Source organism: Peromyscus maniculatus, chromosome 3 (assembly GCF_049852395.1).
Source record: "Peromyscus maniculatus bairdii isolate BWxNUB_F1_BW_parent chromosome 3, HU_Pman_BW_mat_3.1, whole genome shotgun sequence".
NCBI lineage: Eukaryota > Metazoa > Chordata > Mammalia > Rodentia > Cricetidae > Peromyscus > Peromyscus maniculatus.
In genome coordinates this window covers 56,255,013-56,282,961 of record NC_134854.1, presented here as the reverse complement: position 1 = coordinate 56,282,961, position 27,949 = coordinate 56,255,013, and the positions used below count along the sequence as shown (strand labels likewise).

The 27,949-nt window shown below is 36.3% G+C and overlaps 1 protein-coding gene and 1 pseudogene across 36 annotated transcripts in view; one reads left to right on the top strand and one right to left on the bottom strand.

Annotated features, from left to right (window-relative positions):
* Positions 1-27,949, top strand: part of Agbl3 (AGBL carboxypeptidase 3) — a 104,338-nt gene that overhangs the window by 12,776 nt on the left and 63,613 nt on the right. For 15 of the 36 annotated variants that reach the window (XR_013049755.1, XR_013049754.1, XR_013049752.1 and 12 more), the window contains exons 5-11: positions 5,204-5,311; positions 10,696-10,834; positions 11,645-12,424; positions 15,825-15,993; positions 19,421-19,547; positions 20,831-20,931; positions 21,155-21,267. Coding sequence is in view for 14 of the 36 variants with exons in the window: in XM_042273036.2 (XP_042128970.2) it covers positions 5,204-5,311; positions 10,696-10,834; positions 11,645-12,424; positions 15,825-15,993; positions 19,421-19,547; positions 20,831-20,931; positions 21,155-21,267 (1,537 nt within the window). In the remaining 22 variants the exon portion in view is untranslated. Of the gene's footprint in view, positions 1-5,203; positions 5,312-10,695; positions 10,835-11,366; positions 11,483-11,644; positions 12,425-15,824; positions 15,994-19,420; positions 19,655-20,830; positions 20,932-21,154; positions 21,268-26,714; positions 26,828-27,949 lie in introns of those variants that run through there. The other 21 variants (XR_013049760.1, XR_013049757.1, XR_013049759.1 and 18 more) reach the window with 8 other exon arrangements.
* On the bottom strand, positions 26,875-27,807 carry LOC102921576 (mortality factor 4-like protein 1 pseudogene; annotated as a pseudogene).

Sequence of the window (27,949 nt, the reverse complement as noted above, 5' to 3'; positions counted from 1 at the left end):
GAGTTCGAGGCCAGTCTGGTCTACAGAGCTAATTCTAGGACAGCCAGAGCTACACAGAGAAACCTTGTCCTCAAAAAAGAAAAAAAAAGTGCAGACTAAACCCACATGTTGGTGGTCACAAAACTATTCGGTAAGAGATTAATCTTTTCAACAATCGTACTGAGACAGCTGGATAAACAACACATGCAGAAGAATAAAATTTGATCCTTACCACCTAACACCAAATACAAAAAAAAGTATCCAAATCTAAATATACTATAAAAGCCAATTATGAAGCTGTATAGGGAAACATAAAGGAAAAACTCCAGAAGTTTGGGTTTGAAATGGATTCGAGATATGACTCCAAAATAAGAATAATGACAAAAAAACAATAAATTACATTTCATTCAAGTTGAGAGCATTATACTTTCAAGGAAACTATTAAGGTAGTAAAAATGCTTTCTGAATGATTTCCCCTTTATTCCTCCAAACATCATATTCTATTTCCTTACCTTGGGAAATCCTCTCCTCTCCTCAGTCCCTTACTAGCTACTTAACCTCTGTTTTATTTAGATTGTGACACGCATATCAAATGCTTAAAAGTTAGCATCCACATATAAGAGGAAATATATAATAATTGTCTTTTTAGGCCTGGGCTACCTTCAGAATATTTTTTTAATATACGTATATGAAAGGAATATGAATTGAGTCACCAAATAATAGGGAGGCAATGTCCCAACTAGATCTTAAGCCACCAAGTAAAACTTCCAATGCCAGAAATGGGTTACATCCTGTTGAGTTGTTGACCACAGGGGTCCTATAGCACTCCCCAGACATCACAGGCTACTGCCAAGGCTATTGGTTGCTCTCCACAACCTGATGGTAAGGCCCTGTTGCTGAGACAAAATACTTATGTCATTGAACATGGAAGAGTTGAGTTGGTCCCTAACTGGAAGTTTTATCACTAGAATTCCTAGTACTGGAAGGTACTCTTCATGCTTCTCGAGGAGGAATGTAATTATTATCAATATCACCCAGCTACAAACCCTGCAACCTACAACAGAAACCTGCCTACAAGCTATACTTGTTATTCATTAAGTGGCACTGTTTACTGTGTGAGGAAAGCCACAAGCTACAACGAAACCCACTATAAGAGTTTATTAGGAGAAGGAACAGAGGGGAATGTGCTTTAGGCCTATGGGAGGTTGTGCATGGAGAGAGAGGAAAAAGGAGAAGAAAAGTATCGGGGACTATTGGGGTCCAGCCCCTAATAGTCTCCTTTCCAGGGTCCGCGGAAGAATCTATCAACCAGCTGAGAATCTATTCTTTAAGGTCGGCAAATCAATCTACGCACGCAGAGTTCTTTGGTCCAATTCGCTTTAATCCTCCTTCTCGTCCCTTGCTTTACAGTTATATATCTCCCCAAAATCACAATCCTCCCCTCCACCCAGGACACTCAGCCTGAACTTCCTCAGGCAGTGATTGTCCGCTATCAGGATCAAATGGAGGGTTGATAAGAATTACAAAGAGGGGCACTAGTTGTTAATTACCATTTGCAACCCAAAGGGGAAGTGACTAATGAATTAACTAAAGGCTAAATACGGGTAATATCTAAGAAGAGGGATCTTATGTGCACAACTATAATCTTAAATGTGTTTGGTAAAAGATGTTAAAAATCTATAAGTTGCTAGGTCAATGGGAGAAAATAAAACTGTCTTCTTTTTTCCTGTGGCTCCTATCTGTCCAAGTTGTCTGCAGTTTTTTCTGCAGGGTGGGGGAAAGTGTGCTCAGTCTCTAGGCAACCTGTGTACAGGTAGATGCCTCTAGCGATAGTTAAAGGGAGATCTGGAACTGGAGGTAAGATTTGGGAAAGGAGGAAGTTAAGCTTAATTGGCACATCCGCCAGGCCTTTTCAAACAGGTAGCCTGGATGCTTAAGTCTGTTCTTAGAGAGTACAGAGGTATCTCTGATAAGGTACTTTCCTCCATCCGGTGATGGACCTGGCCGGATGCTACCAATAATGATAATTACAGGGAGGCTTGTACTGGGAGTTCTGGCTGAGCATAGCTGTTAGCGCAGAATGTTATCTAAATATTCCTAGAAGTGGTTAGGTAAGTAGTTAGAGGTCTATAAAGTTAGTAAGGCTGTAAGAAAGGAGGGGTCTGAGCTAAATTGTGTAAAGCTATTACTTAATGTCTACCTGACCTAGGCGGTGTCCGCTTGTGGAATTTACCTTAAGTCAGGAGACTCACCTGTGGGTTGTTATCACTGTTAGTCCTCGGAAATTGGGTGACCACCTGGGTAATGTCTCCTTTAGTCCTTGAAAGTGGCTAGAGGAGATATCTGATTCCAGAGAAAGCCTTTCCTGAGGCTGTTCTCGAAATGCCTGGAATGTGTATGTCTAGAGAGTGATCAGTTCACATTGTTAGCCCTTCTTAAAGAAAAATCAATTGGGAAAACTATGAAGGCACACATGATTTTCATAACAGAATACAGCTGATATATAACAAGCCAAGTAACACCAAAAACTCCTTGGGATTTGGCTTCCTCTGGAGGAATTCCCTGATCCCTCCAGGTAGTGACTTTGCCATAACCAGCTGAGTTCTTATGATATATTCCTGCGGCCCACAGCAGAAGAGGGGAGGAGTCTGTGACCCATTTTTTTTTTATGGATTTCCCTACACATGTGCATGTGGGCTTACAGAGCTACACCATGCATGCACATAGATTGCATGATCATGCTGCGCACAAATTACGTGATCACGCAGTGCATGGATTGCGTAGGATGTAAAGCCCCCTCCTTGGCTACTGAACAGCACATGTACAGTCATGTAGCAACAATACTGGTGCAATCATGACACAAAAGTTTGTGGGAATGACCAACCACTTTTTATTGGATTTAAGGCCCACTCCATGAAATGGAACCTATACCTGAAACTGCTAAAGTGGCCAAGAACCTGATACTAGATAGGTCATGGTCTTAGGGGAAAACCTAATATATTTTAGTTCTGCTATAGAAACATATAAATGTTCCTATAATAAATGACTCCTAAAGACATACTGCTGTCATCAGTGCCTCTCTTTAAAAATCCATGCAGAGGCCGGGCAGTGGTGGCACATGCCTTTAATCCCAGCACTCGGGAGGCAGAGCCAGACAGATCTCTGTGAGTTCCAGGCCAGCCTGGGCTACCAAGTGAGTTCCAGGAAAAAAAGCTACACAGAGAAACCCTGTCTTGAAAAAACAACAACAACAAAAAATCAATGCAGAGAATCCAGTAAGACATTTCTTCATAGAAGTTGAACAGACTGCCAATAAACACTCGAAAAGATATTTGACATCTTAGCTATCAAGCAATTGATATTACACTGGGATACCACTTTACAGGAACTAGGATGGCTAAGACCAAAAAGTCAGATCACAGTAAATGTTGATGAGGATGTAGAGAAACTAGAAGCCTGATAAGCTGGAGAGAATGTAAAGCTGTGCATTCACTTTGCAAACATTTTGGCATGAAAATCAAAGAGATTTGACTCAGCGTTTTCATGTTTAGGTACACCCAGAAGAAAAGAAAATGTGTACAAACAAAAACTCACAAATGTCAGTAGCAGTGTTATTCATAATATCCAAAATATGAACACAATCCACATGTGTATCAAGAGATAAATGGATAAACGTGGTGTAGCTATATAATGAAATATCAACTAACCATAAAAAGGAATGAAGTATTAAAAACATGCACAAGATGGATGAATCTTACAAACATTTCTGAGAAGGCAGAAAAAAAAAGATAAATATTGTGTGATTGCATTTGAAGATACATAAAGACAAAATAACATGGATAGAGCAGTCACGATGGCTCTGTATAAAGGCACTTGCTGCCATACCCAATACCATGAGTTCAATCCCCAGAACCCATGTTGTGGAAGGTGAGAACTGACTCCTACAAACTGTCCTCTGATCTCATGTACCCTGTAGGATATGTGTGCCCACATATACACAAAATACATAAAACAATGTAACAAAAATAATAAATAGCTTACATGGTTGCCCTCTACTCAAAGTTTGTGCATTCTGCTGTTCCCTTTCTCCAGATGTACTGGGTGTTCTAGATTATGTATCTTGTTCTATAGGGAAAAAATAAATGGCTCTTAATGGAGTTTTGTTAGAAGTTAATGAAGGCCAAGTCCAGAAGCAGGTGCTAACCCTCTGTGTCCTATATCCCCCTCCCTGAGAAGGGACTTTACACACTCAGGATTTATGTTAGTCTGTGGCTGTGCTCTTTTAACAATCAGTGGAGTTGACAACATCTTAGACAGACAGGTACTCAGGGTCTACTTTTGACTTTTAGATGCCCAGCTGCCTTTTCCCAGATTTTGAAGTACCTAGGTAGCCTGCAACTTCAGTAGATTCAATAAAATAATTTGGATTCATCCAGTTTGATTTTTTTTATTGTGAGGACAATGTCCTGTTTTTCTTCTATATGTCTCTTAGCTGAAATTGGAAGTATGACCGTACTTTTCAGAAATGTCATAACCTAAGTGTAATGTGCAATTTTAAAGTGGCTCCTTTTATTACTGGTACAACTGGTAAAGTCTTTATTGGGATCTTAGGATTAGACAGTAGTAACAAACCAAAATTATGGTCTTGATGGGTGTATTAATGGTCGTATAGGAAGATCTCTTCTTTGTTAGAATACATAAGTATTTGGAAAGGATTTAGTACTATTTTGGAAATCTCATTTTTTTTTAAAGATATCAGTTATCACCAAACTAATCCATAGATTCGGTGTAATCCCCAAAAAAGTTGCAATTGGAATTTTTGTGGAAGTCTAAGAATATTCACCCTTCCCGGAGAGAGAAGAAACAAATGTGTTTAGAAGTTTAAGGGATGACCACCAAACGGCTGAAGACAGAGGAAGCAGAAAATAGGAAGAATGAGCAAGACACTTAGAGGTGGGGTAAAATGGCAGGGAGGACTCGAGAGACGTAGAAACGGGACAAAATCACTGCTGCTGAACGGCACAGTAATTTAGAAGGTACACATCCGATCCTGAGTTTTGTTACAGTGTGACAATGTTATTTCTTGTGATGAATCCTTTGTAGAACTCTAGCCCTACATGAAACATTGACTTTTAAACTAGGTATATATCAATTAGTAATTTGAAAGCATATATTAAAATTTATGTTGAAGTCATATGCAAATGATGCCCCTTCTTTTTTCTAGAGTGGACTCCTTTTTTTCCTGAGCCAGTATATGTCCCGACAGGCCTGGAAGTAGAACCTGTTTACCCAAACTCCAAGGAAGATACTGTGGTTTATCTAGCTGAAGATGGTGAGCATACACTCTAACACATTGCTGTAAAATACACTTTGGTGCCTGGTTTGATGTCTTAGACTTTATCTGTAGAGGGAACTTCAAAGCACTAGGAAGTCCCTGATGTCTTTAAAATGTATGGCTACATATTAATGCAAATGTTTAATGCTGATTATTATTTTGAAGACACATTTAAAATATGCTGTCCATTAAATGGAGAGTTCCATACAGAATGAATTATGTTTTGTTTTCAAATATAAATCTAATGATGGTATCTACAAAATCATTATTCCCTCTCTATGTGCAGTTTACCTTTGTAGAATCATTCAAATGATTCGCTATTAATTTCATCCCTGTTTTGTGATTTTTTTTTAATGTTACTATCTTTGAAAGAAAAGAAAATAGTCCACATTGCAAATAAGATCCAAGATTATAGTCCAGGAATGTGTTCTTAACATACAAAATTAGCATTGGCATTTTGACAGCTCTACAAATACAAAATTCTTATCTGCCTTTATAATAGTGCATGCTGATAACCCAACAGAAGTCTGAGCCAGTGTCCTAATCTGTCCCTGAAGCACTAATATTAGGAATTATGGGACTTTTATAAAATTTCATCATCAGATTTTGATGTCTTATTGTTTCTATATATTAAAATAGTTTCCAGGGGATAGGCAAAAATGCCAAAAAAAAAATTCACCATGACTGTTTCTATACAGTGACAATCCTAGAAATCACATATTCACACATATACAAACACTAAGTGATAAGTACCTCTCAACTTTTAAACTTTTTTCATATATTTATTTGACTAATCTTAGATCTTCCATACAACTGAAATGAGATCACTTAACTATGATTAAGTGGTGTAGGTTAGTAAGGATCCTGTCAAAGTTTACATAAAGTAACTTAAGAGAGCTTAATGAAACTTACTGAATTTACAACAGAGTAGATAAAGCTGAGGGAGACAGTCACGGGAGCAATGGGAGGCTATCAGTAGAACAATGGCCTGGCTTCTAGGTCTGAATGAGTAAGAAAGTGTCATATGAAAGTGAAATATGCCATATTTAGTGAAAATATGAAAGTTCCTATTTGTCTACCTGCTGGTGAATTCCCAGATGTTCCCCTGAGCAAGTGTTGTTCTGATTTCTGTCAATGATCCTAAGCTTCCTAGAGATAAACTCATATAGCAAGCATGCCTTTGTGTGTGGCTTCTCTGGCTCAGAACTGTGTTCTTCAAATTCACCGTGCTACTTGATGCTCTTAGATGCCAAGTAATTCATCCCTGTCTAACTATGTAACAACTTGCTCCCTTTTTATGGTTGTGATCTATTTTGAATTTTTGTTTTTCGAGACAGGGTTTTTCTGTAGTTTTGGAGCCTGTCCTGGATCTCGCTCTGTAGATCAGGCTGGCCTCGAACTCAAAGAGATCACCTGGCTCTGCCTCCAAAGTGCTGGGATTAAAGGCGTGAGCCACTGCCATCCAGCTTGAATAATTTTTTGATGCATGACTTAGAATATAAAAGTTAAGGTTTATTTCCCCACATATATGTTTCTGAAAAAATTTCACCATGAACCGTTGAAAAGACTATCCCTTCCTCCATAGAAATGTCTAGCTACCTTTCTGAAATGTCAGCGCACAGTATACATGTCACATGTGAATCTATTTCTAGACAGTTTGTTCTGTGCTGATGTATTGATGCTTGTGCTAATAGCACACACTGATGATGTAGCTTTATCCATAGCAGAATACTTTGATATGAAAATAGCCATTTGAGCTTTCTTTTGATTAGTATTTATATACTGTATCTTTTTTCATTGTTTAAAATTTTTTGGTTTTTTTCTTTTTGATGTTGTTGTTTTTTATATGAGGCAGGGTCTTACTGTGTAATGTTGGCTAGCCTGGGACTTTCTATGTAGACCAGGCTGGCCTCAATCTCACAGATTCATCTGCATCTGCTTCCCAATGCTGGGATTAAAGGCATGTGCCATCATTTTATTTTAACATATTTTCTTCATTTTTAAAATTTAGGCCCATGCAGCATATAGCTGTGCTTTGCTTTTTATATAGTTTGAAGATATGTTTTTAAATTACTATAGTAAATATGTTTTGATGCAATTGGATTCAGTACTTACCATCTTGCTATGTTGTATTTTTCCTGTCTTTTTTATTATTACATTTCATCTTTTGCGATTAATTTGCATATATTTTGTCCTATTTATCACAGCTATTGATATATGGATACCTGTTTGGGTTTTTGTGTGGCCTTAGGTTTTTCAGTATATGTCTTATAAAAGATTCTCCTTGCAGCTTAGTGTTGGTGGCACATGCCTGTATCTTAGCACTTAGGAGGCTGAGTGAGAAGATGACAAGTTCAAGGCCAGCCTGAGCTACACAGAAAACTTGTCTCAAAAGTAAATTAACTGGAGATGGAAAGATGGCTCAGTAGATAAGAGCACTTTCTGCTCTTGTAGAGGATCCCAGTTAAGTTTGCAGCACCCACACTGGGTAGCTAACAACCACCTGTAACTCCAGTTCCAAGGGATACAGCACCTTCTTCTGGCCTCCATGGGCACTAGGCATACACATACATACATACAGGCACTCAAATATACATATAAAAGTAAAAATAAAAATAAATCCTTAAAAACTAATAATTTTAAAATAAATATAAAAATTACTTTCAAATCTTGTCATTTCATATATAATATAAAAATCTTATAAAATGCATTCCCAATTTTCTTTTTATCTTAGTTTCAATTTTTTTTTTACTTTTTCATGTGCTAGAAAAGTTACAGTTTCCTTCATTAGTGATCTTTTAGATCATTTAAAAAAAGAAAAATGACTATTTTACTTTTAATTTCTAGTACTAACTTCTTTGTGTGTTTGTGTGTGCATGCATGCACATATATATGAGCCTATGCATGTGTGTGGAACATAGAAATAAACCTGTGCATCATTTCTCAGATGCTGTCCACCTTGGGGCTTACAGCAGGCTGTCTCATTAACCCAGAACTCACTGACTAGGCTAGATTGGCTGGCCTAGCAAGCCCCAGGGATCTGTCTGTCACTGCCTCCCCAGTGCCTGCATTAGAGGCTCTGCCACTGCACCTGACTTAAAAATGTGGGTTCTGGAGATTGAACTCGGGTCCTCCTGCTTGCTCAGCAGACACTGCACTGACTGAGCCATCTAGCTTCCTGGCCTTCAAGCATTTTATCTATCTATGTATCTATGTATCTATCATCAATGTATCTATGTATCTATCTATCTAATTTATTGTGCAGATCCAAGTTTCTATCTAATAACACTTCTGCCTAGAAAACTTTACTATTTCTTGTAATGCAAATTTATTCTCTGTCTCAGAAAAAAAGTGTCTACTTGGCAAATTTTATCTTACAGCACTTGAAAAATGTCCCAAACTTGTAGCCTCTGTGACTCTTAATCCTTATTCCTACATAGATATGTTTTTTTGTGCCTTGAACTTTTTAAAACTTTGATTTGGTGTCAGTGACTAATGTCAGAATCTCAAGTATTGTTTCTTCATACTTTTCTTCTCCTAGGATTTCAAAGTGAATGTGTTAGGTTATTTGATACTGTCTAACAAGTCTTGGACCCAACATTCTTGCTTTGTTTGTTTTGTGTTACTTTTGTTTTTAGAAACTCCTGCTTGAGTTTGGGCTGTTTCTGTTCACCATCCTCATGTTTGTTGAGTATTTCCTTTGCGCTGTAAGTCTCCTGATGACCTCATCAGAGGCAGTTTCAGTTTTTGTAACTGCTTTTCACTTGTCATGTTCTATAGCAGATGCGTTCTTACATTTCCAACTGATCTCACATATTCTTTTACACTTGGTTCTTTAACTTATCTTACTCCTTCTGAATTTTTTACCTGATTGACCCAACATCTTCATTATATTAAACTGATTATATCATTTTCCCTTTGGACCCAGGTCTGTGGAATTGTCTCTGTGTATGTGCATGCATGAGCATATGTGTTGAAATTCTCTGTTTGGTAGCTGAGGAGATTATCTAGGTGGTAAGGAAAAGCAAATAATTTTTATGTGTGAAAACTGAAAAAAATTCCAGAGTCTAACTATTTAAGTATATATTATGAGATTGGGGGGTATTGATTCAGTCAGTTTGGGGATTAAGTTAGTATTAGATTTATTCTTGGTCTTCTTACCTTTATAGCACCACAGGATTCAGATTCCTCAACATCACCATTTAGGATGATGCAGAGGCATCATCTCAGTTCTGGACCATTCTTAGCTTTATATCTTTCCTTTATACTACACTACAGGGAAATACTTCTGAACTCTGCATTCCCCAATTCATAAATCCTTGTTATATTTTACTCATGTCCTCTTACGCTGTTTGGGGAGACCACAGAGTTCTGATTAAACCTCAGTCATACACCTTGTCCCTAGTTCTCACACATGAGGCATTTGCAGTGTGCCAGTGTCAGCAATAAAACATCTGGTTCCATCCTGTAATTCCTGCCTTTCCCCAAGTAATAAAGGATTTGGGATTTTTGAAAACAGTTTTCTTTTCCCAGATAATGTATATGAACACTAGTGCCCTAAAGATAACAGTGTTGGCTGTCCTTACTTCACAAGGTTTTAAGATTTTGTTACATAAGGAGGAGGGAGAAATGATCTAGGTAGGGTTTTATGCATTAGCCCACACTCAACCTTTTGATGACTAGTTATAATTTTTAAGAAGACTTATTTTTAAATTATGTGTCTCTTGTGTGAGTATGAACACACAAAAGCAGGTGCTAGTGGAGGTCACAAGCATTAGATCCCCTGAAGCTGGAGTTACAGGCAGTTGTGAACCACCTAATATGTCTAAATGCTGGTAACCAAACTCAGGTTCTCTAAAGAGCCGTATGCCCCTTAACCACGGAACCATCTGGCCAGCCCTAACTGATTATGTTTTAAGATGAATGTTCCTTGCTGAGGTCTGCACCAAGTAAGCCAGTACTCATGACCCATCTCTCCTTTAAGAGGGCCTTAGATTTTGAATTGGACATTTGTCCTGCAACCATAGATAATAGAATTTTCAGTAGTTCAAGAATAGTTGTAAATTTACTCACAGCATTTTTTTTTTCTGTTACAAGACTAAAACAATGCACTTTCCAGTGTTCTGTGTCCTAAGCAGAATCCAGAATTTGTTCTCCAATTTAAGTCTTTTGTAGTGTTTAAAACTTAGGAGCATTTAAAGCTGTAAGCTTTTCCCTAAGTTATAGCTTTTACTCCAGCCCACAAATGTTGATGCAATGTCTGATTTGCCATTCTGCTTAAAATACCATTGCCTATGCCTGTGATGCTTTTCTGTAGAGACATGTTGTAGATGAGATTACCTGGATATCTTACTGTCACTGATTTGGTCTTCTCTCATCAGCTTACAAAGAGCCCTGTTTTGTGTATTCCCGAGTTGGGGGTAACCGAACACCCTTGAAACAACCTGTGGATAACTGTGACAACACTTTGGTGTTTGAAGCGAGGTTTGAGAGTGGTAATCTACAGAAGGTAGTCAAAGTGTAGGTTTTAATTATTTTTATTAGAGGAAGTAGGCCATTAGCTATTTACTGTTTTTTAGATTAGGTATGTTAAAGTTCTTAGTTTCCATTACTTAACTATAATTCTTGAAGTATAAATGCTAACTAATTAGGGGTATTAAGGGTTTATTTTTATTTAACCCATTCCTAGGTCAGTATTTATAACTCTATGTATTTGAACATTTATAAAAAGCTATTTGGTAAGGAAACGTCACAATCAGAAAAGATTAGCGTGTAAATAAATCTTACAGTGAAAAGTGTTTTGCCTTCATTAAGTATCTTCAGTGACTAAGTATGGGTACAGATAGTTATCAGATTGCTTGGCTGCGAGTTCAGATTTTGAGACGTATGTAATTGTGTTACTTTACATGTCTTTCAGACCTTTCTTAGTGATAGTTATTTTATATTCCTAGAACTGGAATTATTAGAAAATGAAGTATGTGCTTGAAGGGGAAAAAATCAAACACTGATTTTTTACTCGGTTTCAATAACTCTTTACCTGTTTATTTTATAGGAAATAATTGCATTGAAACATACAAGATTTTATTGAATTTCTGCATTTACAAAGGAAACAAAGGCTACATATTTAAATATGATCAGTTTCTCATGAAATAAAACTTTCCAAACTTATTTTTTGTGGTTGTTTGCTATCAAATTCTAAGTATACATTGTTTCTTCCCAAAAAGGCTGTCTATAACTATATAAAATAGATAAAAATAAGATTATTTTTCTAATGTAACTGAAACTGATATATCATTCTTATGTGCTTTTTCCTTCCTTTTTGTGTATTAGGGCAGATTATGAATACCAGCTGACTGTGCGCCCAGACCTCTTCACAAATAAGCATACTCAGTGGTACTATTTCCAGGTCACTAATACTCAAGCAGAAATAGTCTACAGATTCACTATTGTCAACTTCACCAAGCCTGCTAGTCTCTACAATCGGGGTATGAGGCCACTGTTCTATTCTGAAAAAGAGGCCAAGACCCATAACATTGGCTGGCAGAGAAGAGGAGACCAAATCAAGTATTATAAAAACAACCTTGGGCAAGATGGGCGCCATTTTTTTTCTCTTACATGGACATTTCAGTTTCCACACAGCAAGGATACTTGCTACTTTGCTCACTGCTATCCATACACTTACACCAACCTTCAAGAATACCTTTCTGGCATCAACAGTGACCCAGTAAGATCAAAGTTTTGTAAAATACGTGTCTTGTGCCACACACTTGCTAGGAATATGGTGTATGTCTTGACAATCACTACTCCCTTGAAGAATAGTGACTCAAGAAAGCGCAAGGCTGTGATTTTGACTGCAAGGGTCCATCCAGGAGAGACCAACAGCTCTTGGATCATGAAAGGCTTCCTAGATTATATTTTAGGAGACTCAAGTGATGCACAGTTGCTTCGGGACACTTTCATCTTCAAGGTGGTACCCATGCTGAATCCAGATGGTGTCATTGTGGGAAATTACCGATGTTCCTTAGCTGGACGGGATTTAAACCGTAATTATACATCTCTCCTAAAGGAATCTTTCCCTTCTGTTTGGTATACAAGGAACATGATCCATAGGTAAAATAATCTTCAAATTGCATCTCTGCTTAATTAGTAAATTTGGTAATAAGAACTTTGCTCATACAATCTCATTCATTTCTTTTACACTAACTTTCCTTAAGGTAGTTCATAAGCAATTTTACTGTCTTTCTAATTCTGATCATATACCTTTCTGGCACTGTAAACAAACTCTTTCCCCTTAAAGATGAAACAGACTCAGAACATTTCAATGGCTTTGTGAAACTGTGAAGTTTGCATATTACAAACTTGATTTCTTACTAAAGCTTATAGTAGCCTTGATGGTTACACTGTATTTTTTATCATTTATATATGAAAATTACAGACCAAAGCCTTCTGGCATTTTGCTGATCATACAATGCTGAATGAGTCCTTAGACTATTAATTGGTATAGTTATTTAAATTTTCATGAATAATAGTCTCATTTGCCCCCAGAAAAATTTGAACACTTTTGAAATTTCTAAATCTAGGACAGTAAAATCAACTTAGTGCTTTAGTGTTTTTTGAAGGGTGAATTATCAGATAGAGACAAGTAATAACAATCAGGAATAGAAAGTCTGTTGGGAACATGACATCCATTCTATAAGCCTGGGGCTTAAACATACTATATTGGAGTTGACATTACATCATTTGCTACCTGTACACTCTTGTGCAATTTAAAAACCAACACAAGTGTCAGTTTTGTTGTCTCTAGAGTGGAACTAATATCACAAAGTTGAGAGGATTAAATGAGAAAAGTATTACAAATATGCCCAAATAAGGAACAGAACATTGAAAGCTCTAAATGTATTCATATGATTATGATTTCTCACATGCAAAAAGAAGTGTTATTAAAATTATATAGATATGAAAACTCATTGTAAATATTTAGTTACTCAGTTGTTATAATAACAACTCCCATTATAGAAATTACTGTCTTCTTATCCAGCTTTCATACCAGGACTTCTCACAGCTACAGACACAAGGTACTTGTTACAGAATTGAGGAACCAAAGGTCACTCCCAGCTCCTCAGAGAAACGGACAGAAGGTAGAGGCTTCTGGTGTGGTTATGATTGTCTCAGACAGTCTAGCCTCAACTTTCACTTTCAGATAAATCTTTTTATCTGCTTTGGAAAGTAAGAAGTACAAAACCCCATGAAAACCTGAAATCCTGTTTTTTATATAGCCTTTGCAAATGTAGATTCCAGGCCTCCTTGTAGCTGTTTGAGGAATGTTTAAGTAACAAAAGAGTAACCTATAATTTCTTTTATTCTGGGGATGTGAACAGTAAGAAGGGCTGACTACATGTAATATGTCCAGGATTCTGGCATAGAATTAAGGACATTGGTGGAAAAACTAATGAAATCAAAAAAGTTGGGAGGTTAGTTCATGGCAGTAATGTGCCAAGATTGGCTCCTTTGTTTTAGAGAGCATAACAGTTATGCAATATGCTAAGCAAAAGAGAAACTACAGAAGTAGACTAGAGCACTACTTTTAAAGCTTTTGTGTCACTCTTGTTATTTTAAAATGAAACATATATATAAAGGTAGCTGATGGAATGCCTATTACATTATCTATGATGTCTATTTAATGATCCTTGACATTAAGAATTCCTGGTCTCACACATGATGGATTACAAGCCAATATAACTTGGCTTGCCTCTATGGAAGCTAATTTAAATGTCTCAGTTCTCAAGTTGCCTTGTAGAGAGGTTAGGGCAGGAGTCAATTCAATAATTTCTGAAAGAATTTCAAGAAAGAGAAATACTTTTAATGCAGTTAATCAAGAGCAGGCAAGAAAAACAAGAAGGCAAGCACTTACGTATAGGAAGGTGACAGGTTGTAAGTCTACACAATATTAAGTATACTTAAAGCATGTTCACATAGGAGTGGATATTAGGACATTGAGTTCAAACATTTATAATACTTAATTACCAGTGGACAAAAAGAAAATCCAAACTGTTATTTTAATTAATGCAAGGGAAGAAATACTAATATCTCACTTTACTTCAGAGGTAATATTTCTTTAGGAATTAATTTGCATAGATGTACAGTTTTCTAATGATGCTCTTGTAGGAAGTTGAAATATCACCAAACCTCTGAATATTAGATTTAAAAATGTATGGCATGTTTCATATTTAATGGTCATGCTTTAAAATCTAGTTTTCTAAGAACTTGTAATGATGTGTTGATTGCTTTGTGTTAAATGGATTTTATCAAATAAAGTAGTAAATTAATGCACATCAAATTTTATTTTTAAATTTCATAACCATTGTTTATAATAAAAGTGATGTTTGATTTTTTTATAAATATATATGTATAATACCATTGTTAACATTTTAGTGTTTACCCTTCTAGCTATAACAAATAACACATGTAACTTTGATTAGGTGATATAGAAATGCCATATAAGGCCTGAAAATAGGACGAAAGAGGCAAAAATGCTAATAGGACCACCATAGTGCCACTTTTAAAGCCTCTTCTGAGGCTGGAGAGATGGCTCAGAGGTTAAGAGCACTGACTGTTCTTCCAGAGGTCCTGAGTGTGGTTGCTGAAGTTCAATTTCCAGCAACCACATGGTGGCTCACAACCATCTGTAATGAGATCTGGTGCCCTCTTCTGGCCTGCAGGGATACATGCTGTATACATAATAAATCTTTAAAGCCTCTTCTGCCAATGCACTTCATCATCAGTTTGAGAAGTTTGCTTTTTAATTTAAAATAACCCGAGTGCTAAATTGTACAGGAGATGAGTTGTCCTTTTAATGTATACATGATATTTCTTTTAAGTATTTATTAGAATTTTATTAGAAAAATTCAGTTTAAATTTTAGTGTCATTTTTCTCAGAATGGTGTTTTCAGAGGTTAACTATTCATTGTTTCCAGGACCAAGTTCTGAGGCACTCAATTTTTAACAAATATTTGGGTGCTTATGTACATAGCACTGTTCTAGGTGATTTTTAATCATTCCTCATCTTTAACAAGCTTAAGTACCAAACATGAAAATTTCCTAGACAGGTGACAAGGAAATAGTATGATTAAGGTGTTGCCAAGTTCCAGAACCATATCAGTTCTGCACTGAACTGGCTGGGTAGACACAAAGCTTGGTCTGAAAGCTGAGAACCTAAAAGATGAAGGAGGAAGACTGACTCTCCTGTCAAGTAGAACGTTTGTTAAGGTAATGGGCAAAGGAAGGGGTGATCTGTCTTATGTGGACAACAGAAAACCAAAGTACAAAGCAGAGAGGTCTGCTACAAGTCTTGGGAGTAGAAGAAATTTGCTGTATTCATGGAAAACTAGAGCATAAAAAGTCAAAAAGAATATATATTAAATTGTATTTGTTTATTAACTTGTAAATCTATAGTACCTATAGAAGATTCAGAGGTTAAAATTTAGTGACTTAGTCCTTTTCTTTTTGACAGGTTAATGGAGAAACGAGAGGTTATTTTATATTGTGATCTTCATGGCCATAGTAGGAAACAGAACATTTTCATGTATGGCTGTGATGGTAGCCACAGATCTAAAACAAAAGGATTATACTTACAGCAACGAATCTTTCCACTCATGCTGAGCAAAAATTGCCCAAATCAAGTAAGTACCTTTAAGAGTTTACCTTTCCTTTGGTAAATGCCCCTCATGTGGGAAAGTGAAGTGGGCCATCCTACTTGCTAACCTTTACTTTTTTATGTAGGTTTTTTTTATTGATTTTTACAAAACTATGATAAAACAACTATTGGAGTCTGTTTAATGCCCAATAATTTGGAAATATTTTCAAAAAAACCCAAAGCTTCCCTATTCTTACCTTCCAAGACCAGCAATATTTTACCTTCTGAAGTTTCCTCTATTTGTCATTTGTATTATCAATTTCAAGACCTAACATTTTTTAAAGATTTTTTGTGTCTAAATTAAACAGTCTAAAGATTGTAATCTTAAGAAATATACAATAATTTATTAGAACTTTTCAAAAAAATTTAATGACCAATATTCAAAAATACATAGAAAGTAGAATTAGAAGGGAATACAGTGTATTTATTTTTGCAAATGGTGAAAACATTGGAGCTGCTCAATTACCAAATTTTTGAAGTAATTTTACTTTTTTAGAGAAAAGAATTAATGTAACAAAAAAATCCTATAGTTCTTCAAGTTCTTAACCAAGCATTTTAATTATAAATAACTTGAGGGAAACACTGTTGTCTGAGGCTAATTGGGGCTCAAACATACCAAAAAGAAAGGATGACCTGATAGAAATAGCTATTTATTGAAAGACAAGGTTGGTTGCTCCAAGAATATTTATCCCATTGGAAAGATCAGAGAAAGAAACCCCATACCCGAATCTATTATTATGTTATGTCAGTACTCATAGGTGGAATTCATTATTCCTAAAAAATTATCCCATTTCTCTAAGCTATTTTAGCATATGTTTATTGATATGTTACTTAATTTCTTCAATTCTAATTAGTTGCGCCTTAAATGAAATGGACCCATTTTTTGAACACCATAACCAACCAATCTGCATTTAAACAGATGTTCCACCCAATACAGTGATTGTTTAAAATATAGACACCCCCAATTCCATATTCTTTCTAAAACATTTTCTCATTACATCTTTAGTGCAAATCTGCAATCAAAAGTGTAGATTTAAAATGTTTTTCTCAGTAAACAAGAACAGGTAGGTAGAAAACAGGTGAGATGTGGGAGCCCACAGAGGCTTCCTAGTGAGAACTTACTCAGGATCAGAGAATCTGAGCTTGCTTTACCCAGCAGGGCTGCATAAGGAGATGATTTGGCCACGGGTGTGTTTACCAGGTGTTTTGAAGGGTCTATGCTTGGCTGTACAGTGTGCTTTGATCTTGCAAGGGAGAGGTCTTTTGCCTCTCCCCTTGGCATATTATAAAAAGCCCTTTTGAATAAACCTCTGGGTTGTTGGGTATTGACCCAGGCACTCCCGAAGCTACCTTGTATTTCTGTCTTTCTTCTTGTCATCTAGATCTCTCTATCTGATATTTTCTTATCCCTCTGTCCTCCACCTAAGAACCCTTCAAAAGGTGGGAGTAGGTCAGAGCTGAACTCCACAGACTCCCACAGTGAGAAGATAGGTAAGAACTGACCAACACCAACTGGATTTGATTGACCGTTACAGAACAACTCTGCTGAAGAGCAGGATATACAATATATGTAAATATGCATAGAATAGTCATCAGTACAAACAAGATCCTGCCTTAAAATAAATCTTAACAAATAAAAAGAATTCAAATCATAAAGTATCTTCTGTGACCATGAGGGAAATAGACTAGAGATCAGTGAAAAAAAATGTCCAAACTCTTGGAAATTAAACCACATTTCTAAAGAGACCAAAGAGAATTTCAAAGAAGATTAGAAATGTACTACATTAAAAAAAAAATTCTGACCGGGCAGCGGCGCACACCTTTAATCCCAGCACTTGGGAGGCAGAGCTAGGCAGATCTCTGTAAGTTTGAGGCCAGGCTGGTCTACAGAGTGAGCTCCAGGACAGGCACCAAAACTACACAGAGAAACCCTGTCTTCAAAAGAAAAAAAAAAGAAAAGAAAAAGATAAAGAAAAAATATCCTGAGGTTCAGCTAATGTAGTACTTTACTGCTTAGAATAAAATTTGCAGTAAGAAAAGTTTATATTAGAATAAATCAGATTTCAAGTCAATGTCTAGGTTTCTACATAAGAAACTAGAAAAGGGAAAACAAACTAAACTGAAAACAAGCAGAATGAAGCAGACAATAAAGAAAAAGTTGGTGATGTTGGAAACAGAAATAATGGAGAAAACCATAAAACAAAGCTTATACTGGGAAAGGTCAATTAATACTGATAACACTTTACCAAAACTGACCAGAAAGAGAAAGATGACAAAAGATACTAACTCGAGAATGGAAGAGAGATATTAGTTTGAGCAGATTCTGCAGACAAGCACAATAAAAGAGTATCCTAGTGGTTCTATTCAAGAACCCTTGGATTTTTGTAATTTGATGAAACTTTTCTGAATTGTTATAAAACATTGAAATATTGTTACATATATTTCAATGAATAAATTTAGGAGACTTATACCATATTCTCAGAAGTTATATCGATTTTCTAGAAAAAAAGACAGTCATTCCATATTTAAAATTCCTAGGCCAACAGATGGCTCAGCAGGTAAAGGCACCTGTTGCTAAGTTTGATGATCTGAGTTTGACACCTGGCACCCATATGGTCGAAGGAGAGAAGAAACTCACCCAAGTTATCTTCTTGCCTCCACACTCATATGGTAGCATGTGCCAACGAGGACCTGAGGACATGGACTCTAGGGGAAACCTACTGCTATTATTCTGATAAATGGCCATAGCAATAAAACTACTGATGTCATAGCCATAGCTATACTCATAGATCCTTACATTGCTCAGTCCTTATCAGAAAAGCTTCTTGCATTAGATGCTAATCAACCCACAACTCTGTGTGTGTGTGTGTGTGTGTGTGTGTGTGTGTGTGTGTGTGTGTGTGTGTGTGTCTGTCCTCTGTCAAGGTACATGGGAAATCTGATGGAAGACCTTTCAGTAAATGGTATTGAAACAATTGGGCAGTCACATCTAAAATATCTTCCACCTAAATCTTACATTTTAAATGTTATATATAAAACTTTTGTCACATGAAGATAGGCAAAAGTTATATTTAATGACCAGAATATAGAAGGTAACATCTTCAGCTTTGAGAATTACAGTTTTTGCTGAGATGCTATTTTATTTTGTGTTCTGGTTTTATTTTGTCTGCTTAATTTTAATTGAAAGAGAATGACATCACTTTCTCCCCTCTTTTTTGCCTCCAGCCACTCGCAGCTACTCTCCCTTAAACTTTTTTATTTCCCCCTATACTTGTGCATATGTATCTGTATGTAACAAAATTAAACAAAAGGGGGCTTGTGTCTGTGTGTGATGATAATAAAGGAAAACAGGCTACCTGCTTGTTCCTCTTCCCAAAAAAGTATCCGTGCCATTTTTAATCACTGCTTCTCAGTTTTCCTTCTCAGCTTGCAAGTTTAATGTTCAGAAGAGCAAAGAGGGCACAGGAAGGGTTGTGATGTGGAAGATGGGCATCAGGAACAGCTTCACACTGGAAGCCACCTTCTGCGGATCTACTCTTGGTAATTGTCCTCGATGACCTCCTCCTGAACAGTGAATCAGTCTAGGCTTTGCTGTAAGAGTAATGACATGAACAGTTTGCTAGTGAACATGTTCTTCCCACTTAAAGGTACACCTTAGTTTGATCAGTCCTATAAGCAGGATGAATACATTTCTACTGTATGGTATCTCTATGTCATCATTTACTTTTGTTTATAAAAGAATGTTCTGGGGTGCACTCTTTCATTACTAATCTTCAAGTATTTGATGTTGCTGTTAAGGGAATTCCTATGGATTTTTAAAAATGGGAATTCCTGATGATGTCAAGAAAAAGCAATGTACTTACTTAAAATGTTTTTGTTTGATTTGTTGTTTGCCAAGCAAAAAATAGACTGGCTGTTTGCATTGTTTATTTCTTTGGTTGGTTGGTTCATTCCCTCATTTTTGTTGTCAGTTTATATTTGAAGGGAAGCCCTTGGTTTCTGCAAGGAAAAATGAAGCTATGCTCTTCAGTCTCACATAAGAAATAATTTGTCATACTTCGCATGTATTAGTGAAGTTAGAATATGGTGTATTACAGTGATTTTAACATTCTTAGTAAATAAAATCTAGGTTGTATGGTGGTATCTGCCTGTAATCTCAGCACTCAAGAGGCAAAGGCAGGCAGATCTTGAGTTTGAGGCCAGCATGGGCTACATAAAAGAACTTTTCCCATTTTGAAAAAGGAAAATGCTGGAAATCCATATATATAAACATATAAATAATTTCTACCTAGTTGTTGTTTTTGCTTTTGTTTGAGACAGAGTCTCTCTACATAGCCCTGGCAGTCCTGGAACTCACTATGTAGACTAGTCTGGCCTCAAACTCACAAAGATCTACCTATCTCTGTTTCTGAGTCACTGGGACTAAAGGTATATGCCACCATGTCTGGAGATCCCCTAATTTTATATAACCTGAAACTGAGGTAACATCATTCATGATGACAAAAGACATTTTCTTGTGGAATTTTTCTGAGTAGTTATCACTGTTAGTAACTGGTGACCATAACTGTAACTGTCTTACTGACTTTTCTTGTGCCTTGCAATACACATCAATGTATATTCAATAAGCTCTGCTCCAGGTTGTGGGAAAGGAATGAGCAAAAACCTGAAGCTGTTAAATGACCTGCTCCAGAGAAGAAAATCCAAAGGACAGAATGTGGAATTATACCCATGTTTTATTTATAGTGTCTCACAGTTTAGATTTATCTGAGAAGAAAAAATGAGTAACTCATTCTCCAGGGTGAATAAATTTTTTGATCTTTTAGGAAATAAACGAGGCACTCATTTCAGCACAAAAGACTTAGAGTCAATGGGATATCATTTTTGTGATTCTCTATTGGACTACTGTGATCCTGACCGGAGCAAGGTAAGTCAAATCAATTTGGGTAAATATCAGATTCAAGCTGTAGATGAATAACCTGTCTGCTGTCCTATGGCATGTTTTCCCTTTTAATATCCTAATGGCTTTCTGGGTTTCAGTGTATGTAGTCACCCAGTAACTCTTATTATGGATATATATGATCATTAAATTAGTTTAATTAGAAAGTAATGTTGTTCTTATAATGAATTCATTTATAATTTTTCCTTAGTATTTTCAGTGTCTGAAAGAATTAGAAGAAATGGAAAAACATATAAGCTTGGAAAGAGTCTTTGATGATTCAGATAACTCTCTAGTAGAAATTTCATTGGATGTAGAGTCTAGGTAAGTCAGGTTCATTGGAGTAATTGTTACATTGTTTTACTGAGCTTTTATCATAATACTCGGATGTTACTATCAGTTCCACACAGAAAATGCTGGCTAATATTAGGGAAAGTTTTCACAAGTGTAGTATTTTTGTCAAATATATCAAGGTTCATTTGATTTATTCAATGTGAGCACTGCTGTGTGCCATGTGTTTACTATATGTGGAAGACACACCAAATTGTTTTTGCACTCTCTCTCATTTAGAGTATTTTATATCCATAGTGAAACTAAGTAAACATGAGAAAGATTTCCCATATGTCCCCCATTCCTGTATGTCCAGAGCCTTCTCCTCCTTCTCCTGTTATCAACATCCCAGGATGATATATAGGTTTCAATGAGTGAATTTCATTAACAGACAGTTGTCACCCAGTGTCCAGTTCACATTAACAAATACTCCAGTCTGGACAAATTTATAATGACATGTGTCCTACCTTCAAAGTATAAGACAGAGTATCTTCACTGCATGGGCTCATACCTCCATTCATTCCTCCTCCTTAACAACTGGCAACCACAGATTTCTATCATTGTCTACTTAGTTTTACCTTTTTCAGAATGTCATTTGATTTGTATTGTGTTAGCTTTTCAAATTGCCTTTTGAAAATTAGTAACTTGCTTATAAAATCCCTCTGTCTTTTCATGGTATGATGGCACATTTATTTTTAGCTCTGAATAGTAAGCGTCATCTGAATATACCACAATTATCCACTCAACTGAAGAACATCTTAGTTGCTGCCAAGTGTCAGCATTATAAATAAAACTTCTATAAACATCCATGTGCAGGTTCTTCTGTGATATATTTTCATCTCTTTTTATTAGAAATCAAGCAATGTGATTGCCAGTGTAAATGTATAATTTATAGTATTGGCTTACTATGTTTGCCCTTTATAGCAATACAAGTATAGTGTTATAGATTTCACATACAAAATTCCAAGATGTACTTTGACTCGGGGCATATGGTGAAGCACTCAGGTCATGCAGAAAGGGCTTCTTTACTCAGAGATGTTTAGGGTTTGTTTTGGCTTGGGTTTATTTGCTCCTTTTAGCATTGGGGTTAGATATTTTCTCTTTACAATTAAATTTCAAGTGTTAAGAGCTTTTAAAAGATACCTACCTTCAATGAAATTTTAAGTTGACAGTGTATCATTGTTGATGATTGGTACAATATTGTACTATAGAACTCTAGAATTTACTCTTCTTCCTTAACTGACCTTTGTGTCTAATAACTAGTAACTTCCATTCCTTTTGCTTCTGCTCCTAACAACCACCATTCTCTGATGCTCTGGATTAGACTGTTTTAGATACTTAATATAGTAGAATTGTGAACTGCTTTTGAAAATGTTTTTATAAAACATTTTAGTGCTATTATCATGTCAGCTCTAGATTTGGGTTCTTGGATTGATGCCCATTCATGGGTATCATTAGTATTAGTCAGAGTTACTATCAGATTACCTAGTAACTATATTTTAGTTTTCTAAGAAACCTCCATACTATTTTTAATAGTAGCTACATCACTTTGAACTTTTGTGTTCGCACTATAAAAGTCCAGTTTCATTCTTTTAAATGTAGATATACAGTTTCCTAGAACCCTCTGTTGAAAAGTCTATCCTTTCCCTGTTGTATACCCTGGGTTGAATATTGTTGACAGTTGTGAGATTAATGCTGATTGTTAAATTGATTGGCTTTAGAGACATCTAAAAGATTAGTAAAGCACAGCCCTTGGTGCAATTGAGAGGACATTTCCAGAGAGGATTAGGTCCTAAGGGCTGTAACACCAGTTCAATCTAAAGATGGATTCAATTTGGGACTGTTGGGAGATGGTAGAACTGTAGAAGAGAGAGCCTAATTAGACTGTTGGGACCACAACTTTGAAGAATTTGTCTTTGTCTTTGCCTTGGCCCTTGCTCATTCTCTTCTCAAGAGAGAAGGACAAGAGGATGTTTATTTGTGTTAGGACAGAGATATTAAAACATGATATAATTAAGTAGGCTGAGGGTGACTCATTGTAGACCTTGAATGCCTCATTTGTGTATAGAAATTCCTAGAATTAGATAGAAGAATGCCACATATAGTCAGAACATTAAATACTCCCCAACACTGACTTGGTGTTACAAATAAAAATATCAAAAATTAATTTAATAATAATTAGTACAGCCTTGTCTTGGTAATCCAATTTTAATTTTATGACATGGACAGGAGGGAAGTCTATGATGAGAATTATAATTGCTTTATGAGAATACCATTTTCTGTCTAATACAAATTCTTCTAAAAGTGAGTCAGTGAATAATAGTACATGTTTTCTGTCTATTTCCTAATGTAAATATTTTATCTTCTTAAGATCTATTGTTAAATTACACAGTAATCATTAGGTTTTGGATAATCTAATGGAGTCTTTTTCATGGCTTAAGAACCATGTGTTATTGGTTATGCAATTTTTGTCAAATTCTGTCAATCACAAGTGCTACATACTCTCTGTTGACTTTTCTCACTGTTAGTTCTTATTGTTAGAGTTCTTTTTCTTCATATAGTTTCACCTATTACTACTACTATGTTCTTGCTTTCTTAAGCACAAACTACAACTATGCCTTTTATATACTAAGTTCCTCAAATATTTGGAAGTTTTCTTCTGAACTCTTTGCAATTCTCTATTAAAAACATGGTAGTTCTCATGTTCCTCTTTTAAAAAAGACAAATACGCATTATTACTACACAGAATATTACTGCATTTCACGAGTGAAGTTTCTTCATTGTGTATTACATAGTATACAGTTTCCAAAAGGAAAAATACCAACCAGATAATTCTGCATTCTATAGATTCTTATTGATAAGCATATTGGCGCTAAGAATGCAAAGTAATGTCTCAAATTTTTCAAGCAAAGCCAAGCTGTTTAAAAAGCAGTTTTAGTTAGGCATGATAGAACACAACTATAATTTCAGGACTTGGGAGCCAAAGCAGGAGGATTATGAATTTCAGACCAGACTGGACTACATCCTGATACCCTGTCTCAAAAAACCAAGGGCCATTCTAGACAACACATGATTACACTTTATTTGTACAGTGTTTTATGGTGCTAGATAATAAAAGATTTCTTTGTACATTAAAATGCTCAATCTCACTTCTCTTACCCTGGTTTAGAATTGCTATTGAGGATAGGTAGTTTTCCAGTGTCCTATCAACAATGACAGACATTGAGACTATGGAATATTATGTAGAAATAAGGAAAATCTGTATATGCTGATAGTCTGTTTTAAGTACAGAAAAGTTTTATATAGGTAGAATAATATCTTTTATAAGGAATAAGAATATAAAATGCACTTATTTATTCATATTTTAAAAATAAAACAATAAAAGGATAAGTCTTAAAACTAATAAAAGAAAAAAACCTAATGAAAATTTAACATTTGTCATTAGGAAATTGCAAATTAAAACAATGAGATACCATGACAAACATTTTAGAATTTCTTAAAATTCAAAGCACTGACAAAACCAAATGCTAGTAAAAATGTGAGAAAATAGGACCTCTCTTTTGATGGGATTATGTTATGTGACTCTTCCTGAGGAGATGTGAATAAAATTCTGTTCATCACAGATAGGATACCAATAACAGACCAAAGGAATAATTCCACTTAAATTTAGCTTGGTTAGCCTATGATATTGGAATTAGTAACAGAAGTATTAGTGACTCAAAGGCTGCTGCAGTACCAAAAAGCCCTTCACAGCATGCCTGACAACTCACAAAAGTTGCATCCATAGTGACCCCTGACCAGATTGTTGATATCTTCCAAAGAAAGTCTCCTCCTTCCCAGAGGTTGACTTCTTATGTAACCTGAAGTAGGGGTTTTATGAATCTTGTAACTTTCTGAGTTTCCTGAGCCGTGTAAATTTTATGGGCCTTGAAAGATTTCTTAGCTTCCTAAGTCTGATGAAACTCTTTCCAGGAGAAATGTTTTCATTCAGAGGAAATAGCTGTCCAGACTCCACCTTTTCCTCAGGCTCTTACATTTTTTCCATCTTCTCTTCCGTGTTGTTCCCTGAGCCTTGAAGGGAATGTCATAGAGCTTCCACAGCAGTCGTCACTGATTCTCAGCAACCTAACCATTTGTGAGTCTCCACTGTAACTATTGCACACCAAAATAATGAAGTATCTCTCTACATCAGTAAGCTATCTACAAAGAGAAGGCAGATGAACAGGTACATCATATTTGATTGGCAGACAGTTGCAGTTCAGATGCAGAATATTCCCTAATTGTCATGTTTCCTATACAGGCTATTATTAAGGCCTTTATTTTCATGCCGAATAATGGATTTTCCTCCTTCTATATTAAAGGTAGATTGAGAAGTATCTTCTATCATGTCACTTTATTCTCTCCTATTTTCCATTTTTCCTGCAAAATCATAGACTGACATGAAAAATAGCACCCATGTGTCTTTTCTTTATAATCCTTCCCTTAGTTGGACAAGTTCTTTATGGGCAGACAAATCAGTCTTAATTGCATGTCTTATCATCCACAGCAAAGGCTAAACCACTTATGCCATAGCCTCCTTACAATTCTGCCCCATACATGCTACTTTCTTTATTTTTTAAAATTTAAAGGAAAATTTATTGCAGATCTGAAAACAACTCCTACAGTAGTGACTTTTCTATAAAATTGTACGTACACAATGCATTGCATCTACCATATTAAAACATGCATTAGACAGAAATATGAACCTACCATTCTTCAACAATTGAACAAAGATAAAATGTGTAAGGAACAACAAGGGTGACTTGCAAAGGATGGGCTTTTTAAGCACGTTTAACAAAAAGAAGCACAAATGGATGAGTGTTCAATTACATGCACTGAAGTGAACCTTAGGCCCTAGGAATCAGCATTTTGTCATAGAGGAAACACATATTATAAAAGTGCATAGTGTCAAAGGAACACTACCAGCATTCAAAAGCAGCTGTGTCAACTAGACAATAATAATAATAATAATAATAATAATAATAATAATACTCTAAAGCAGTGGTTCTTAACCTGTGGGTCACAACCCCTTTGGAGGTCACATATCCACTATCCTGCATGTCAGATATTTACATTCTGATTCATAACAGTAGCAAAATTACAGTTATGAAGTAGCAATGAAATAATTTTAAGGTTGAGGGGTCACCACAACATGAGGAACTGTATTAAAGGGTCACAGCATTAGGAAGGTTGAGAACCACTGATCTATAGCATGTCTCTATTGTCCATCATTGAATACACTGGTAGAAACTTTGAAAGAAAAAAGAAAAGAAAAAAAAGAAGCTCCCTTTATTTTCTCTGTTTAAAATCCAGCAGAAAATAAACATCAATTCTGTTATACACTAACATCTTCAAAGTACATCATTTGTACAGAAGGACTAAGAACCAAACTCTGTTTACAGAGATCCAAACACGAGTGAGAGCACGCCCCTCACACGGCTTTCCGATGATACTCAGGAGGAACCACTTCGTAATCACTGGCACTGAGCACAGTTGCAGAGTTCTTCGCCAGGTACTTGAGGAAATCATGAAAATCTGAGAGACTGCAGTATGCTGAAATTCTCACAGAGCACCCTGATGCACCCATGTCTCAGGTCCATGGAGCGCCACATTTACTGAAATCATTTGCCTGGGCATCAAGTCCCAGGCATCCATGAGCCATGGTGGCAGCTTTCAGGACTCTTTAACTTCAACCCTGTTCACAGATGTTTCCTCATTTTCCACAGTAGGATCCACTTGGGCCCTCTTCCTCCTAGGAGGCTGAGGTGTCTCACTGGTACTGTCATCATCTCCATTTCCTGGAGTTTTCTGTCTGCTCTTTGTTGTTGTCACTTCCACATTTTTCTGTTGCAGGCCTGATGTCTTCTTACTGGGAGCAGCCCCTCTCCTCTTGCCCTCTGATTGCCTTGCTCCTGATCGATTGGCCCTTAAAGTTCTCACTGTTTCTGCAAATTGGTGTTCACGTATTTAAGTGCCCTGCTTTCTGGAACCCATTCATCCCAATATCTGTTCCAACCACTGTGATGTATGAAATATTTCCCTGTTTGTTCTTTTGGCCCTTTACATACTTTGCTTCATAGAGAAGTGGTCCAGGAAAGCACAGCACTCGCTCACTCTCCTGGAATTTAGACTTCGGGTCTGCTTGGGTACCTTCTCCTACCACACCCAATTACCACCACCTACTCTCTACCACATGCTACTTTCAAAGGCTGCAATTATAACGTCTAGTCCATCTATTTGGGGGTATCCTGATACTTGTGTGATAGACCCCATTAATCAAGGAGACATGTCACTCCATACCATTTAGAAGAAAATGGCCACTGGAATTGTTCCACTCTCAGATGTCTCAGCCTTGGTCGCATATCTTATCAGTCATGTAACTTCCACTACAACAGGGAGGTATATCATCTTAACCATGTATAAAATGTAGCCACATTAGAATTGCCCCTTAGAGTCTTTGCCCTTAGGCAGATCAGCCACAGTTGTATGACCCATTGTGGGGGTCATGAAACTACTACACCCCAGCTTATCTTTGTTTCTTAGGTTTAAACCAAATAAATTGAAAACAAGTTCCCATAGTATTTAAACAGCTTTATTTATAATTGCCCAAACTGGAAGCAACCAGATGTCCTCCAAT